The sequence below is a fragment of the Eleginops maclovinus genome, chromosome 7, assembly GCF_036324505.1.
Source record: "Eleginops maclovinus isolate JMC-PN-2008 ecotype Puerto Natales chromosome 7, JC_Emac_rtc_rv5, whole genome shotgun sequence".
In the NCBI taxonomy this organism is placed as follows: domain Eukaryota; kingdom Metazoa; phylum Chordata; class Actinopteri; order Perciformes; family Eleginopidae; genus Eleginops; species Eleginops maclovinus.
In genome coordinates this window covers 6,623,954-6,641,281 of record NC_086355.1, presented here as the reverse complement: position 1 = coordinate 6,641,281, position 17,328 = coordinate 6,623,954, and the positions used below count along the sequence as shown (strand labels likewise).

At 41.6% G+C, this 17,328-nt stretch overlaps 1 protein-coding gene across 6 annotated transcripts in view; it reads right to left on the bottom strand.

The window, feature by feature from the left end:
- Nucleotides 1–205: 205 nt before the first annotated feature.
- The window catches only part of LOC134867788 (phospholipid-transporting ATPase IH-like), a 36,064-nt gene continuing 18,941 nt past the window's right edge, over nucleotides 206–17,328 (bottom strand). The window contains exons 9-31 of one of the 6 annotated variants that reach the window (XM_063888604.1): nucleotides 17,182–17,246; nucleotides 16,996–17,077; nucleotides 16,755–16,905; nucleotides 16,245–16,442; nucleotides 15,982–16,155; nucleotides 14,995–15,161; nucleotides 14,033–14,104; nucleotides 12,928–13,001; nucleotides 12,710–12,813; nucleotides 12,258–12,439; nucleotides 11,555–11,788; nucleotides 10,889–11,066; nucleotides 10,706–10,808; nucleotides 10,191–10,336; nucleotides 9,739–9,798; nucleotides 8,983–9,110; nucleotides 8,745–8,880; nucleotides 8,221–8,244; nucleotides 7,001–7,066; nucleotides 6,639–6,742; nucleotides 6,381–6,546; nucleotides 5,651–5,765; nucleotides 2,999–3,163 (exon numbers count right to left, since the gene is read on the bottom strand). In XM_063888604.1, the coding sequence (XP_063744674.1) occupies nucleotides 5,688–5,765; nucleotides 6,381–6,546; nucleotides 6,639–6,742; nucleotides 7,001–7,066; nucleotides 8,221–8,244; nucleotides 8,745–8,880; nucleotides 8,983–9,110; nucleotides 9,739–9,798; nucleotides 10,191–10,336; nucleotides 10,706–10,808; nucleotides 10,889–11,066; nucleotides 11,555–11,788; nucleotides 12,258–12,439; nucleotides 12,710–12,813; nucleotides 12,928–13,001; nucleotides 14,033–14,104; nucleotides 14,995–15,161; nucleotides 15,982–16,155; nucleotides 16,245–16,442; nucleotides 16,755–16,905; nucleotides 16,996–17,077; nucleotides 17,182–17,246 (2,692 nt within the window). In that variant the 3' untranslated portion in view covers nucleotides 2,999–3,163; nucleotides 5,651–5,687. Of the gene's footprint in view, nucleotides 3,164–4,331; nucleotides 4,552–5,650; nucleotides 5,766–6,380; nucleotides 6,547–6,638; nucleotides 6,743–7,000; nucleotides 7,067–8,220; nucleotides 8,245–8,744; nucleotides 8,881–8,982; nucleotides 9,111–9,738; nucleotides 9,799–10,190; nucleotides 10,337–10,705; nucleotides 10,809–10,888; nucleotides 11,067–11,554; nucleotides 11,789–12,257; nucleotides 12,440–12,709; nucleotides 12,814–12,927; nucleotides 13,002–14,032; nucleotides 14,105–14,994; nucleotides 15,162–15,981; nucleotides 16,156–16,244; nucleotides 16,443–16,754; nucleotides 16,906–16,995; nucleotides 17,078–17,181; nucleotides 17,247–17,328 lie in introns of all 6 variants that reach the window. The other 5 variants (XM_063888602.1, XM_063888603.1, XM_063888600.1 and 2 more) reach the window with 5 other exon arrangements.

Below are 17,328 nucleotides of genomic sequence, written 5' to 3'. Positions count from 1 at the left end.
AAAATAATTATAAGGTAATGATCATTCTGAATGAAAAAAGCATGTGTGAGTACGTTCTTTCAAACAAGTCCCTTATGTCAGGGTATTATCCAGATATTGGAAATTGGAGAGAATTTTTGTGTGATCCTATACCATCCCATCTGTTGTGTCTGAAAAAATACAGAAAATGACAATAATTATATAAAACATTAACCATGAACACAAGTGTTTTCAATCTTTCTTTATTACAAGCATAATGACAATACAGTGCTTTGCCTTCGTTTGCTACAGACAGGCTGGCAAAAAGTGAACAGGTGAACTTTTAAAATCTTTATCCAAAACAAAAGTAAATTCTCAAAACCTGTTTAGTAATACAAACAGTGCTGTACTGAAGGTATGATATGAGGCGTGCTGCTCAGAGCACAGAAGTCGACATTTCAGACATATGCCAAGCTCAGGAGTGACGAGATGAGCACCTGCTGTCCTGCTGATGGACTTAGAAAAAGCAGTTTGACATTCTGATCAGCAGTAAAAGGCTGGTGCGATAAAACCCATTTGAGACAGAGGCTACAGACAGTCCGTTCCTAGTCAAGTTATTTGGTCACTTTTTTCTTTCTCACCCACTACATTCTTCTTAGAAAAATAACTTGTGAGGAAGAGTGAACACTTAGAAACCCCAGTCCCAGTTTTTTAGGGAGAAAACTGATCTGTTGTAGAACAAAGTGCAGTGTGTAGACCTACAAGTAAATCTCTATTGAATCATATAACGTATATGTTGCTCTAATTTTGGTTACAAACTTGAACACACATTCTAACAGAGTTAAAATATAATCTTCTCTCTGGGATACAAAAGTAGCAAAAGAAATATTCACAATGGACAAAACAAAAATGACAAGAGTAGAGAAAAACTGAGCCATGGAGGACTCCAATAAACTGTGTTTAAATAACGACTCCAAATAATTCTGGGTAAATTATTATACTAATATAGACCTTATGGCAATATCGTGGTAGGATTGGTATGTGTGACATGTAGAGAAAATGTCTGAAACAGTATGGCAACAGCACAGTGAGGTGGGACAGTGCATAACAAGCACCAAGGCCCTTCTAATAATCTACTGAGGTCAGGACGTTGAGCCCCCCCCAAGTTCAAACACTTGTGGAAGCTTGTGGGCTTTAAATGAAAACTGAGATAAATCCAGACCTCCAAACAAACTGATAAATCATCTGTGCCCCAGTAAAAAAATACTGAACAATTGGTTTTTAAATCTATACATGTTGGCAGATGGTGATGTGTATGAAAATAAACTGTATAAACATACAAAAATGTTTCGGAATCTGACATTCAAGACTTCCCGAGTCCGTCACTTGCTGTGCAACACGACAGATATGCTTTGGACAAAGAGGATGTTAGAAATGCAGAAAAGGGGTTCATCCATAATGAGCTACAATCTTCAGCTGGAGGACATGATGGATAAATCAGTTCGACATTCTAGTGATTTGATTGTGACATCGCCGATTCAAGTCTCCCTCCTACTCACAACAGTCTAATATAACACCCCTTCTCACTACAATAATATATCAAACAGGGTTTTTTTTAAGTTACATCCATACATGAACAGTGACTGCCATCAATAATTTTAGAATACAGGAAAAAAAAGCCATGGATAAATGCAACACAGAGATAAAAACCCTTATAAAAAGGTGACAACATGACATTAGCATTCTTACAGTAACTTTTGCATAACACAACGCATGGCAGCAAACACGCAAGCACAATGCAACAGAGAGGAATAGACATCCATAAATGAAATTTTGGGCTGCAGTTGTTACCCTTAACGGCCACATGAGGGCAGGAGAGGGTACAGTGTGCTCATTTTTGGGAGAAACAATGTAGAGATATGGTTCATTATGAATGATGAATGAAGACGAAGAAGAAGACGAAGACGAAGAGAAGAAGAAGAAGAGCAGATCAGCATGCAGCAAGGAGATCGGACATGCTACATTGGCAGATAAGAAAGTGGACACAATCGTGAGAGAAAAAGAAAAGGAATAACAGACACACTGTACCAGACATGTATGCCCTCTGAATCCCCTGTCCAATAACAAAAACTATAAATATAATCCACTAAAAATGTATGAATTAAGGCAGGGCGGCGAGAATACTGCACATCCCTCTTCAGAGTTCCCCAGTTTCTCTTCCTCAGCTGATGGGTGTGTGTGGGTAAGGCTTTGTAATACACCACTTCCTTTTTTGTTTGTTTTTTTTAACACCTTTCTCCTTTGGCTCCTAGCCTGCTGCTGTGTGGCTACCTGTAAGGCAAAGGTGTGTCACATACAAACATACGGTAACAGGCAAATATCATGCATACACTCGCGCACATGCACACGCACGCACACCTAGAGGACTGAGCTTGACAGCTGCCCCTAACTTGGCCAGACCATGTACTGTACATACATGTTTTTCAAACAAACATTCACAAAGAAGCAAAAAGGACACAAAAGTGGAGGAACAGGCAAGAACTGAAAATGAGAACGAGGAGTATAAAAAGGCCTGTTGACATGTTGAAACAGGACAGTTTCAGTCGCACAAGTTCCCCTTCTGTTCTTAGACTTTTTCAAGTAAGAGTTTGGGTAGGAATTTTGATTAGACAAAGACGACACTGAATGAAAAAAGAAGTTACCCAAGTATGAAAATGAGGCGTCAGGGCGGTGATATATAAAGGGTTGTTCACTCAGGTAGCCCAGAAAATGCACATGGTGAACTCAGCATGGAGGTTGATGTGTGTGAACATGTTTGTGTTTTGCTCGATAAATCTTCGACCTTTGAGATGCAGATCTTGGTCGCACATCCTGTGATGTACTTTACGTTTCAGCCCGTGAGATCCACGCACACATAATTTCAGATCCAGGTTCACACGGAGGTCTCCGGCCCTGGAGCATAGTAGGCGAATCCCGCCCCTGATAGACGGAGCATGTAAGGGCTGAGAGGGCGCAGGTCTGCCCCTCCACCCTCTGTCAAGTGCACCAGTAGTTTCTGGGGAAGGGGATCAGACCTGCGCAGCGACAGCGCCTCTGCAGCGGCGAGGTGGAGGCGGGAGGAGTCACTGCTCGCGCCTTTGCAGGACCGGCGAGAGGACAGTGGAGTCGACTCAGCCACGTCACCCCCCGAGAGCTTCTCATGATCCTGCAGAAAGATAGAGAACAAATTAGCACAGGAAAATCCAAAACACATACATCACTGGAAAAGGAAATCAAAAGAAAGAATGGTCTCATGCAGATTAAATCAGAGAAGTTATGAGTAACAACAGCAAGCTTAAATTTGGAAATGTTAAAAAGGTTTTATTTATCCAGATACAACTGCCACTTAGTTCCTTCAATTATTGTTTAAACTGTATACTACTTTCTAGATAAATGTCAAGGCATCTTTTAATATCTTTTTTGGTCACTCCAAACTCTAAGATATTGATTTTAAGACAAAACAATATTTAGCAATTATTTTCTGGAGCTAAATTAATCAATACGTAAACTAATTGTTGCAGTTTTATATCCAGATGTTTAGTTAAAAATGATTAATGACTCCCGCTTATGGACCCTTTGAATACATTAACTAAACAAACAGGAAAAAGAAATCCAATAAGTGTGATGAGAATTCATGACGAGAAACCCTCTGAAAATGTTCATTATGATTGGTAGTGTTGTTAGATTAAACACGCATATGAAATCAAAAAAGAATTCAAACTTGCTATTCCATCTTCTGACACCAGATGTCGTCCATTTTCCTTTTTAGACACTTAATTAGGTTCCCAGTAATGAAACATCGCCTCAGCAACTAACTTAATTTTAATCACATCTGTTTGAACCTCTAAAACCTGACAGTCACCTGAAATATCACAACTAAACCTCTTCTGATCCAGAACCTTCAGTATGAGCTCTATCTTACTTTATCATCACTTAGTCCAGGACCAAAGAGAACTCGCAACAGTCTAACACTTGTTGCAGTCTACACATGACAGGTGGCAATGGGCTTTTAAGTAGCCTGGGACGAATAAAGCCAGGATAAAATTTCTCATTTGCCTGCTACGCAGATCAAGTTAATTCCCATCCCACATGCAGTGAGCAGCACAGCACGCTTTGCATCCAGCGCTGCAGAGTTAATTGGAGATTGTGATTCCTGAAAGTAGGTTTGACAGAGAGAAAATCATTCTGGTGTTGATGCAGTTATACAGGCACCATCCCCCCCTCCAACAGCCTGAGCCATAGCACAGTCACACAGCATGCCCGATGCAGAGCAGAGCAGCAGGAAGCATCACGGCAGCAGCATTAACAACCCGGCTCCCCCTGTGTGCTGTTACCATGGTGACCCTAGCCCACCTAAGGGGGTGTACTCCAGGGTTTGCTGAGAGGGGTGCTGTGGCTGCGTGACATCATGGAGTCATAGGTCTTAGCAGCTTTATTTCCACTGTCTCCCTCACTGGTCCTATCAGGGTGGAGCGGAATCCTCTCATCACTCCCCCCACCACCAGTGGAGCCAGGGGCCACACAGACCTCCAGGGCCCCCGCTGTCCTAACCTTCTGTGGGTGACGTTAGAGTAGTGTTAATTTCATGGCTAAAAATGTTCGTCAACAACCTTTTTCTTCCATGACTAAGACTAGCCGGCACGTAATGTCGACTTACTGTTATTACATTTAAAAAAAGGACCTTGAAGGAAAAAACTAAAGTGTAGACAAAACGACTTAAAATTATTAACTGAAAAGAAAATATCAGCACTAGAGCAGCCACACACGATGAGCCATGTCAGGAAGACAGGGTAACAATACTTAACTTACTAAGTTTACCAATAATAACAAGGCATCGAAAAATAAACAATGTGGTACTTAAGTTTGACTGGATGACAAATGTTCAATATACTGTATTAAGATGCCTTAAATCTGACTAAATGTCAACATTAGTCATGTACTAAAAATAAAAACAAAGAGGAGGAGGTTACTTAAATATACATTTAGAAAAGATTGTTGGCCGAGGACTGTGTCAAGTGTATTGGAGTTAAATAAAAAATAGCTGATAAATTAACAGTTAAAAGAATAGTGGGTGATAGAAGGACCTGTTCAGACTTCTGTCTGGGATCCATGCTAAGTTACTGACGCTAGCTTGGGGTTTGATTTTGTTTATGAAATACTTTGATCCCTGCTAAACTGAAAAGTTGCACTTTTTTTCTTAACTGAAGCTAAATTCACATTGGAGATTTATATTCACACTAAATGTCAATCGACATTTATTAATCAACAACCCTTCTCAGCTCTGCAACAAAAAATGGAGAGAATGTGTGAAAGAATTTCTGCAGATCCAAAAGTTAGTCTAATAAGTGTGGTTCTGACAAGAAACGTTAATCATCTTAATATCAAAATATTTATAAAAACACAAAACAAGGTACGAATAAGAAAGACACAAAAACATGAGACGAAATGTCAGTATCTTAAACACTAACATCTAACTTTATGATAATGGAGAATGTGACTTCATAAAGGGCAGGATATTTGCATATAAATCAAACACTCTGTATTTTACATCCCTGGGAGTTAGTTTCATATTAAGCAGGTGTAGAGACAGTGATAAGTGGTTTACACTGGGACATGCCAGCATGCATACACAGGGCTTAAAAGAGAGAGTCACCTCCTCTTCCTGCTCCTCTCTCGTCTCTCTGGGCCAATCAGAAACTCATTCTGCTGGAGGACTGAGAAAGCATGAAGATGGTGGACGGCTCCACGGTAAGGCACGGGCGAGAGGACTGCAGGGTGAGTGCAGAGGCACAGGCACAGAGGAGCAGTGGGGGAAACAAGAGAGGAGACGGTAATGAAGGGGGAGGAAAAGGAAGCAGGATGAGGCAGGTGAGTGAAAGGAGAAGGGAGAAGGGAGCGATGCAGGATGGTGTGATTTGTGGTCCATCAGGTTGCAGTGAAAAGGGGAGAAAAGAGAAGAAAAAGCACAGCAGGGACAAATCTGTCAGAAATCTGTCAGACCTTTCATTAATTTCTCCTTGAAGCTTTCTTCACAGTAAGGTGAGGCTAAGCCATGGGGAACAGAAAGTCATTCTAAATCACGCTGTTGCTCGAAGCTATTAGGGATCCTAATGGTCTTTTTGGATGATTAATTGAGTTTGAAAGATTTGCAGCTTACTCATATGGTCTCTTAAAGTCCAAATGTTATGCATCAGCAACCATAGGAGATTATTCTACTTGCTATAGCAGGTCATTTTGTACACTGTAATTATGCTAAAAGGCACACTTTTAATGTTCCTATTAATTGGTTAATGATTTTAGCAAAGCAGAAGCCTCTAAAGGGAAAAAACAACACGAGAATTTAAAGCTTCCCTTTTGCTGAGGTGTTGGTGCGTAGATCTTACCTGTGCGCGTTCGATGGCTGTGGGACACAAGGCCCTGCAGAGGACTTTCTTTATGACATCTGGCAGCAGGCTGACCGTGATGAGCAGGATGATGCTGAGCCAGGCCGGACCGCTGGAAAGCATCTGCATGAACACGTAGTACATCCTCTGGTAGTTCAGGAAGGGCCTGAGCAGCAACAGGAAAGATATAATTGGTTAAGGAAATATCTTAATCAGAATTAAGATTGTGCATAAGGACAAACACAAAGATTTGTATACCAAATGATGCCTCCCCAGAGAAGAGAGAAAATAACGTAGAAAAGTAGCGACCCCCAGATGACAAAGTGATTGATCCAGGTCCAGTGGTGTGTGTCCAAGGCAAGCTGAAACAAACAGAATACACACATAATAAACACTCGACACGTCAATGGAGTCAATATCTCTGCCTTCAGGGTTTACTGCTGTGCAAACTGGGTGGCTGGTGTAGTCGATCATTGACGTAACATGCTAGTTAACATGTGTGCCTCAAGCTTTTTCACGCGTACGATGACGCACACGTGTAATTGCGAAGAACTCTATTAAATTAGATTACGCAATTTCCCTTCCCATAACATTTTATTTCCCAGACACACAAACTGTACCTTGAGCGTTACGGTGAACACCAGCACAGTAAAGACCAGAGTCCCGAAGGTCCAATTCCCAAACATCTGCGAGGGGGAAAGAGGATGAAGAAGATGGTTAGCGGACACATCAATACCACATCCCTATCACTCTGCATCCATGGATTGCTGAACCTCCTATATTTTTAATTTATAGTGCATGTACAGCTCCTGAAAAAAATTAAGAGACCACTCCAAATGTGTCTTGAATCTAAATCTCTACATGTATGGCAGCCATTCCAGTGTCTGTTGAATTCCAACTCAGAGAAATGTTGTCAGTAGTTTATAGAACACATAACAAAAACAAAGAAATTAACTCAAAGACACACATATAAATAGTAGAACCAGAGAAACCGATAATGCTGCAGTGGTCTATTAATTTCTTCCGGAGCTGTATGAGCACAAACAGGTGAGAGGTGATGTTTTAAAAAAGGGGTATTCTTTTAGGCTTCTGTGCCAAAATACTGAGAGTGTTTCCACTTCAGGTCTTTGCATCCTAAATTTACCTGCTGGAATCCTAGAAAATGTGTAAGCAGACATCCGGAGCGAGCAGATGGGATGAGAGTTGAGAGGGAGGAAATGAAAGGCGGGAGAGAGAGATCAAGACGGAGAAAGCTGGGAATTTATGTAACAACCACAGCTGTTTGTTGGTACCTATATTCGCTAGAACTCCTTCATTCATTAATCCGTTTCTGAGAATTTCCGTTTTTAAAGCTGCTTTATTATGGTTTGTTTGTCACCCGTAGACAGGACGAAAATTGCAGCCAACCCCTGGATGCTGGAGCAGTGATTTAAATAAAAACCCAACCCCGAATCACAAGTACATGGACATACAAACACACACAGATGCACAAACACAGAACAACAAACAGATGTAGGATCTTAATCTACAGCACATACTAGCATTACTCTATTTGCTATCACAAGGAAACACAATGAACATGTGGGGGAGCATCTAAGGTTTCTACTATGTCAGTGGAGGTTGTTAAGATAAGGTACTGTGTAGGATTCAGGGCTTTACAGAGATTAGGGGAATAATGGAGCACTAGGAAACTACACATTCAAATGAAAGTGCATGGATGATGCGAAGTGAGAAGGGATGAAACTGGATGAATCGGTCAAACTGAAAGCTTAAACAGTACGACAGGAACTAAAAAAGCGTGAAAGACAGAGAGAGCTGACAGGGAGGGAGACAGGCTTACCATCTGTGTGTTGGTGGTCATAAGCTGAGGAGGAAGGAGAAGAGGTAGAAGAAGAGTAAAGAGAAGGAGCAAAATAAAGAGAGAGGAAGCAGAGAGAAGGAGGGGGGGAAAAAAAGAGAATCAGGACAAATGAATTTCAGGATGTTTCAACTTAAAAAACAGGACCACAGGCAATTGAAAAACAGTTGACATGATACAAATTAACAATACAGAGAAAGATGCTATTGCGGAGTCGATATGAATGGAAATCCAATGTTGCTGACCTATAGATGGGCCTGGGACAGAAACCTTACTGTTACACATCCACAATAAACAAAAAACATGAGTCATCCTGCAACACTTAACTCCTCTGTCATGACAATCCAATGGAGATGGATGAAGCACTGACTTTGTGTCCATTATTCTCTTTTAACTTCCCTGGATCACCCCACAAAGTGCCAAATAACTCATGACTGGGTTTCTACTCTTTTTCCACATAATGATACATCTCACTGCCTCTGTTGGGACGGGAGAGAGAGGCTCACCTGGCCGTTGCTGGTAAAGGTGGTGTTGTCAAACAGGAAGTAGGCACCAAAGAAAAAGATAACAGCGTCAAACAGACCCAGGCACGTCCAGTAGAGGAAGACGGGCCAGCGGAGGAGCGAGTTCTTCGCTATGTCCCTGAGAACACACAAGGCAGAAAAAAAAAAACGGTTGAGCAAATGCAAAATCAGAAAAGTTACAGACAAATTGAATTAGTGTTTTTTTTTTTTTTATGCCAACCTGTACAAGGAGGGGTCCCTCTTGAGCGTGTCCATGGTGACGTGCTGCTCAACCAGGCTGTAGAGGAGGATGGGGAGTGAGGTGAAGCTGATGTTGTACAATGTCAAATACGCCGTGTCGTACAGAGGCTGCAGGAGGAGGAGAAAGACCATTTAAACATTAAAATAAATACAGAAATACAGGCGGTATCAGACACCTGGAACTAAAGGAGATTTTTAGAAAACGCTTTTTTGAAATTGTTGATTGTTGTTTTGAAATCGGATCCTCTTATCAACGAAATTCTACATTGACTCCTGATATGTTTAAAGCATGTTTTGGGACCATTTACTGGTGGATAAGGTGTTAGTTTTTGTCTTCTTTGGTTAGTTTTAGGGGTTTTGTAGGTTGTCAGTTTTACTGAATAACAAATGCACATTAAACATATATGTTTAAGTACTAACTTCCTGATTTCTGGGCCTAAATTCTCACGTTTTAGAAAGCTTATTAGGCTGCACATGTTTTGATTATGTCGGTTTTTGTGAATAAACTGGACTGAGCTGATGAGAATTGAGTTTGTGGGACGTAAATCTAAAGAAAAAAGGGGGAAATATCCAGTAAAGCTGTCAGGGAACTGCAGAGTAGGGTGATAATTCTCTCTAGGTTTTTCTACCAACACTAATTATTGCAGCTTTAAAGTTCACATTTAAAAAGCATTAATTTCTGTGTGAAACTAGTTTAAATCATGACACAGACTGTAGCCCTAACTAAAGTACTTACCTGCTGGGAGAACCCGCAGAAGAACTGGTACAGGAACTGAGGGAAGATGAAGCATACATTCTGGAAAGATTTAAGAAGAGAGAAAAACAACAACACACAGAGAGAGTGATAAGCTTGTGACAAGTACACGTGAGGAGATTTAAAGAATCTAAAAATGCTACTATCTACACATTTCTGTTTCTGCAGAGATTGTGTGCTATAAGCTGCCTGAGTGGGCTGCGGAGAGCTGGCCTGCCAAAGAAAAAATGAATCAGTTGGCAGGGCGCTGCTCGCTGTAAAGCCGCCCACACTGATCATCACAGCCGTGAATCCAGGAGAGAACGTCACACCGGGGATTCATGAATCCAGTAATCTGTCAGAGTAGCTGCAAAATCTGGCTCTTTGTAACTCAGTGTCTCACTGGGAATTACGATAAAGTGATTAAAGTGTGTGAGCCGGTGTGGAGCGCGTACCTTGTAGAAGAAGTACTGAACGAGTTCTGCAATTCGGATGTAGTAGAAGTGGCCGTGAACGAGCAGCATCTTCTTCAGGTGTTTGAACTTTGGGATGGCGTAGTCACTGTTCCTCGCCGCCTGTCGGCCTTCTTTACCCATGATGCCTTGAGGAAAAAAGGAGGTTGGTTACATAAGAAGGAATCTAACACAGTCATGAGATGGTGGTGATTGTGGCTATTACAAATATGTATTGTATTCATTACACGATCATAAAAGCACGAGGTCATATCTAGTATATGCATGTTTTATTATCTGAATGAGGTATATGTGAACATTATTATTATTTTTGTTTTATAATTATTTTAAGTGAGGTTTTCTGTTCAAAATAAATGATACAAACAAATCTGGGATGATACAAGTTGACAGACAAATGTTCAAGGCTGCATTATGTATGTTCAGAGGGATCCGCCTGGTCTCTAGAAGAAGCAGTGCTGTATTAATGGCCCCTTATTACAGTGTTAAAAGGAGCTCACCAATGCCCACATGTGCTTCCAGGATCATGCTGACATCGTTGGCACCATCACCGACAGCAAGGGTTATGGGATGCTCCTTGGAAGCTTTAATTAGCTTCACAATCTGCAGAAAAAAATCCCCACAGTCATTACCACTGTTTGTCATTCAGAAAATATTTGTTTACTGAAGTGCATCCCTCTCACCTGGGCTTTCTGCAGCGGCGCCATGCGACAGCAGAGCACAGCGCTGCAGTTGCGACAGATGTCCAGAAAGATCTCTCTGTAGTTTCCACATCCGGCCCCCTCCTGGTTCGCCTTCAGGACTGCAGACAGCGTGGCCCCGTCGATGATCAGACCGAAGTCCAAGCAGTCCACTGACAACCTGGGAGAAAATATCACAGACCGATCAACAGGGAGCTTTTCACACAACACGTCATAGATCCGTCTGCAGATATTCTAGTGATTTCACCAGGTGTTATTTGTAATTATAATTTACATTTATGTGATAAGTGGAGGCACAGAATTACAGTTCACATGAGTGTAAACACTGCAATGATAAGTAGAATAATAGAGCACGGCATTGTCAGGAAAATGTTATCAAACTGTGATTTGATATTAGACTAAACGTGTTAAGTAATTTCTTAAGCTCTTGATGAAAAATGTTTCCAGTTTCTTACATGTGTTTTTTCTTGTCTTTAGTAAGTTGAATACCTTTGGGTTTTAGGCTGTTGTTTTGATAAACCTAAGACCTTTAAGCATTGTCAAAGCCTTAAAATTGTGAGGGACTTGTTCCACAATATTCCAAACCTTTTAAGATGTTCAATAAGAAGAAAATCAGCTCTGTAGACAAACACATGCATAATCACTTACCCAGAAATAGAGCGCTGCCTGAGTACAGTCCTGTTTAGCTCGAATAGGACGTCGTGCAGACTCTGCTCCTCCGTGCGTTTCTTGGTCAGTTCCAAGATCTGGGTGGTGCGGCGGAACAGCTTGCTGGCGTAGCAGGTAGCCGCCGCCGTCTCCATCTTGTCGCCTGTCAGGACCCAAACCTTCATCCCTGCCTTGTGCAGCGACTCGATGGTATCCGCAGCTTTCTCCTGGAGCCTGCACGTCAATAAGTCAATAATTGTTTCAACAGCCTCCAGTGGGGTGGGTTAAAGCATCCATCAGAACATTCAATTAATTACAAACTGGTGATAACTCATCAATGCGCGACCACCCCTGTTCCTGCCCGTCAACAGTGTATCTACGAGGGAGTCAAACTGTCGGACAGCTGATCGATCAGCTAGGGAGAACTACCCTGAGGTCTACCTCGTAAGAGGTGAGCCACGTCTCGTATGTGTTTCTCGGAGCAGAAAATAAAACGAAACAAAAGGCACAGTAGTATTAGTGAGTCACCTACATTCAGCGCTGCCTGGATATTTTTTTGCCCTCATGAGTCATTGCTATGCTTTGAAGATGGCTTCATGACTCATTAATCTTCCCCTTCTGTTCCCCTGCTACTGCACTGTTTTTAAATCTTCCCCCCTCCATCTCCATCTCTCTCTCCCCGTCCCTCTCTCTGTTGACCAACCTGTCCTCCACTGCCGTAGCGCCCAGAAGCACAAAGTCCCTCTCGATGATGTCATAGGCCTGCGCCAGCCTCTGCTCCCTGTCCTGCAGGGCCAGCTTGGCTTCGTTCAGGTGAAGACACGCCTCCTGGTAGTCGGACTCCGAGAGCCTTCGATAAGCGACACACAGAGTCCGCAGACCCTCCTGTGTGACAGAGAAGAAGGGAGTAGAAGGTGTTTGTATAAGGATACATTCATGGCCTTTAACTACTTTAATATGTTATTTATGTCACTTGATTCGACTTAAATTGCTGCTACTCATTCTTTATTTTAATTGTATTTCTAATGTGTGCTTTTCTTCGTTATTATTGCATGCCTTTTTTTTAACTTGCTATCCTGATAACTAGGCCTTAAACAAAGTGTCATAAAATCCCATTGTATACTGTATACTGTACTGGTTAAACTGTGCACTTACGACAGCATTCAGCTCCACTCTGGCTTTCACCTGCTCCACCTTCCCAGACACGACTCGGGGAAAAATGGACGAGTCTGCCCCCTTACAAAACAGCAGGTATTCTCCTGAGATCCCACAAACACACAACAGAAAAAAAAAAACAGGTTAAACTAACCGCAAAAGAAATGTCCAATTGTGGATTTATAAAAAGTAAGAAGAAAGCATTGAGTGTATTTTACCTGAGCTGGACTTGACTATGACGCTCATTCTCCTCCTGACAGAGTCAAAGTTCAGTACATGGAGCAGCTCGAACCTGAGGGCGAGACAGTGCTAGCATGAAATGGGGTACTCTTTGTTACCTTTGTCATTTCTTTTCAGATTTATATTCCTCTTCTTTTATGGGTTTCTTCAAGGTCTTGTGAATAGAATTGGAATTAGTCCCCTTCAGGCCAGCTTTGATGTCCTCGCACATTATCCTTTTTTTGTTGTGAATTGGACCGGGGCCTTTTTAACAGGTTGTACATTTTTGGTAAGTTCCCACTCTCTATGATTTGTCTGTTCCTCAGTTTAAATGTCTTTTATGTAACTTTTTTGGACACCAATGTTTTGAAACAGAAGGAAAGCAGAAGAGGAAAATGAAATATCTTTAATTTTATTCAATCTTATTTTATTGTGGTTTCAGTTTTATGTGGTCTTTTTTTTGAATGATTCCCATTTTGACTTCAATAGTGTACTTTTAAATCTTGTACCTTTGCACTTTTAAATTATAACTCTTTTACCTTTGCTGTACCTTTATCTCCATCTAAAGCACATCAAATTAACCTGGTGTTTAAAGCATCCCTTGGCCATTTGGTTTAAAAGTCCAAAACATTTAGATTTCCTTTTAATTGCTGAAAAACAGCACATGTGAGAATTGAACCTTTTGCCAAAGTCTTCACATCTGCTGGGTGCTGCGCCCCCCCCCACCCCTCTCAGCTCCCCTGCTTCCTTAAAATAGCTCAGTATTGACAGGCCACTGCAGGGAGTGATGGAGAGAGAGGCTGGTTACATGAGCACTCCCTATGGATCAAAACACACTTTCCACAAAACCACTCTCTAATGGGATCTCGCTGCCTTTCATTCTTCAACATCAGTCGGAGCATTTTGATCTGATTGAGCAGTTTCTAAAAACAACCGTCTGCTCACTCTTTCATGGTTGTAGTTTCTTTTCTGTGAGCCCTGTTGTAACACAATCCGAGAGCCCTTTCTCTCCAGGCGGCTGATGTATGACCACAACTCCATCAAATGAATTACTCCTGCTTCATCTCCTGCGGTGTAACCACAGCAGACCTTTAACGGACCAACCTTTCAATCTCATCGTCTTTGTTCAGGATCTCCATGTAGTTGTCTTTCAGTCTCAGATAGGTGTAACCCAGCCTGGCAACGAGAGTGAGGGGAAAGGGAGAAATGATTCATTTAGATCCGAGTATCAATACACACTATACTCACATGGAAAGATGTTCTGACACACTTAGTGTAACCCGAGCACAGCTCTCATATACATTTACTACATCGTATCGGTGAAAGCAAAAGGGCAGATCAACAAACTGTGATTTGACATGTTGCACCGCGTGTCTTAGTGTACATGTGCCTAAGGTCACATCCTGACCAGAAATAGCTTGGAAAACAAGTCTGCGTTACTGTGGGCATGATGTTTCAGGTGAAATCAATCCAGGAAGTCCAGTAACATGAAGAGAAACTATAATGTTATGGTCAATGGTAGCTTGGTTTGGGCTTGCTACATGTACTGTAGGTTGGTGTCCAGTCTTCAGTCTGATTTTGATTGAGTCAGTTGATGAAAACTAAATGAAGGCGGAAGCCCCAAGGAAAAGCAAGCTAGAGAATTTAACCCGGGGAAGACATAAAGTATTCCCTGGACGCCGTACATATGGAAGCCCACTGCTCCTAACACTAGGATGGGTCAAATGCAGAATATACATTTTCTCTCTTTGGGACGATTTAGGGTGCCTTCTAAATTCTATTTGTTTCAGACCAAATACCAAACACAACGATTCATTGAATTGGCCCTATTTAGTTTTTGGGGTTTTCCCTTTCCTGTAGTGTGTTATATAGGTTTTTGTGCATGTAAATGGTCTGCAAAGGCTAAAATCCCAAAGTTCCCTCCAGAGGGAGTTTCTCTCCAAATCTATTAAGTTAAATCCATACTCTAAAATTAAGGGGCATTTAGTATAAAGAGCTACAGTGAATGTAAACACCATGAAGTTGTAGATGAAGGTCTGAACTTCTTGTACTTTCAGTGTGTTCACCTTTTCATTCCCTCCACCAACGCCACCTCATCTGGCGAGGAGGAGATGTAGAAGGAGGTGGGCCGGCCCTGGTGGATGCCCCTCTTGATGCTCTCCACCGTTTCCTCCTCCTTTACCTGCACCGTGTGACACAGACATAGCGCCCGGAAGAACAGATCCTCGTGTTCCTGCAGACGCAAAGCCGTATATTGACACATGTTTTTATTGTATTCATGTTTTCGTGTTCTTATTTTGAACTTTCTTTTTTTCTTTGAAAGGTACTAAATGAAAGATTAATATTATTATTATTATTATTATTATCATTATCATCATCTGCAGCTTTTTTACTTTCCAGTCCAAGAAGCATCGATAAAAAGAAATACAAAATTGCATTGTGGTTTCCCCAATTTTTTTATGAACTAATTCTGAAGTGTCTTGAAATTGAATAGACATGTTGGTGCTATTAAGTCATCAGAGTCAACATTACCCAGAATCACAGAGCAATAAAGCAGCATATCCACTTTTTAAACAATGTTTTCTGCACATTTTAGTTTTTACTCTTTTCTCTCTCCGGTCATCTGTGGTGGCTTCTGCTGCTCATGCTGACTAAACAATTCTCCTCCTATTAAATCTGAACAAATCACTGTTGCTACAGGCAGAAATGCAAGGCTCATCACTTTTCTGTGCACCAGAGGACTTCTGCTCCATGTAAGACACAGCAAACACTTAGGGTTTGCAAAGAGGTTATAAACTGGATGTGCACGCAGCATCCCTTCTGTGTTTATCAGCAAAACAGAAAAATGTGTTTGTATGAAGATGTCAAATATAATTACTTAAATGCTCCTCCGGCCTGAGAATGTGACATGTTAGTTAATCTACAAGCTCACTTTAAACTAAAATATGTGAAGCTTTTTCTTTACTCTCCATCTCTATTTGAGTTAGCTCAGCCAAGAGTCTATTCAGGCTGGATTAAGAAGCCTGTTTACTTTGTCAAACACACACACTTACTCTCCTGTATCCTCCGGGTGAGGAGTCAATCATGTCTATACTGGAGGCAGCGCTGAGGATTTGGCCGTTGCAGATGGCATGTGGGATGTAGACGTTCCCATCGACGCAGCATTCAATAAACTCCATGTTGTTCTCCGTGAGAGTGCCTGTCTTATCTGTGAACACATACTCCACCTGGGAGGGAAGGAAGAGGCTAGGAAAAGAGTGCGTCTGCAAATAGTGTACATGCAGATACTGTAAGCAAATGTCTGCGTTTCATGTACCTGTCCCAGCTCCTCGTTCAGGTCCGAGGTGTTGACCTGAGCCCCCTCTCCCAGCTCTTCGTCAAACATTTCCTCATCCCACGTAATGAAGTAGGAACCCAGGAATTTCTGCATCTCCACCGTCACGTACATAGACACTGGGATGATGTAGTTAAATAACACCATGAAGGCCAGGAAGTCTGTGAATGCTCGGATCACCTGGAGAAAGAGGGAAAGGGGGAAATGGGATTTGGCACTATATACTATATGGAAGAATAACTGCGTTCTGCATGTCATGTGAGTTTTTGGTTCTTGGGTTACAATCGACCTAGTAATTTGAAATCTTGAAGCTATCCTGTTAACTCTATTTAGTCCCTTTGTATTTATTTATTTACTTTTATTTTGTGAGAGATGGTATTCTCCTCTCATCATACTGCTGTGTCATTTACAGTATATATTTATCTATTGACTGTACTTAATCTAAATAATTAAAAAAGACTTCAGTATTAAGTTAGAGGTTGATGTACGGACCACATGGCGCTGGCGCTCAATCTCCGTCCTGTGGTTGTACCAGGGCTCGTCTCTGTCTGGAGACCACTGAAAGGCGTATTTCAGAACAGTGTTGATCACCGCTTTACTGATCAAGATGAACAGGTACACTATGAGGAATGCATTCATCGACCTGCAGAGAGACAGAGCACAGATCAGGAGGAGGAAACAGGAAATGTATAAACAATACTATTCAATTAAAGACTGTGGATGTGGATCATACTTTTCTACTGCGGAGCGCTTCTGAGATTTAGACTGGTAATTAAGCGCCATCTTAGTCTCCATACCAGTGTAGACTGCAACAGCTGAGGGGAGATTCAAAAAAGGTTATCAAGACAAGATTGCTATCAGCCTCATAGCTCTTAGCTCAAACATTAAAGAGACAGGAAACAGTGACTCTGCTTGTTACCATAAATATGTTGTGTGTTCTTCAGTGTGGCTCCTCTAAGGAGCAGATTCTCAGCCCCAAGTGGTCTGTAAGGAAGAGCAGAATGTTTTTGTTGAGAAAAAACAATACATTCATTTGACGAATTGAGAAAGACAGCTGGCTTTGTCA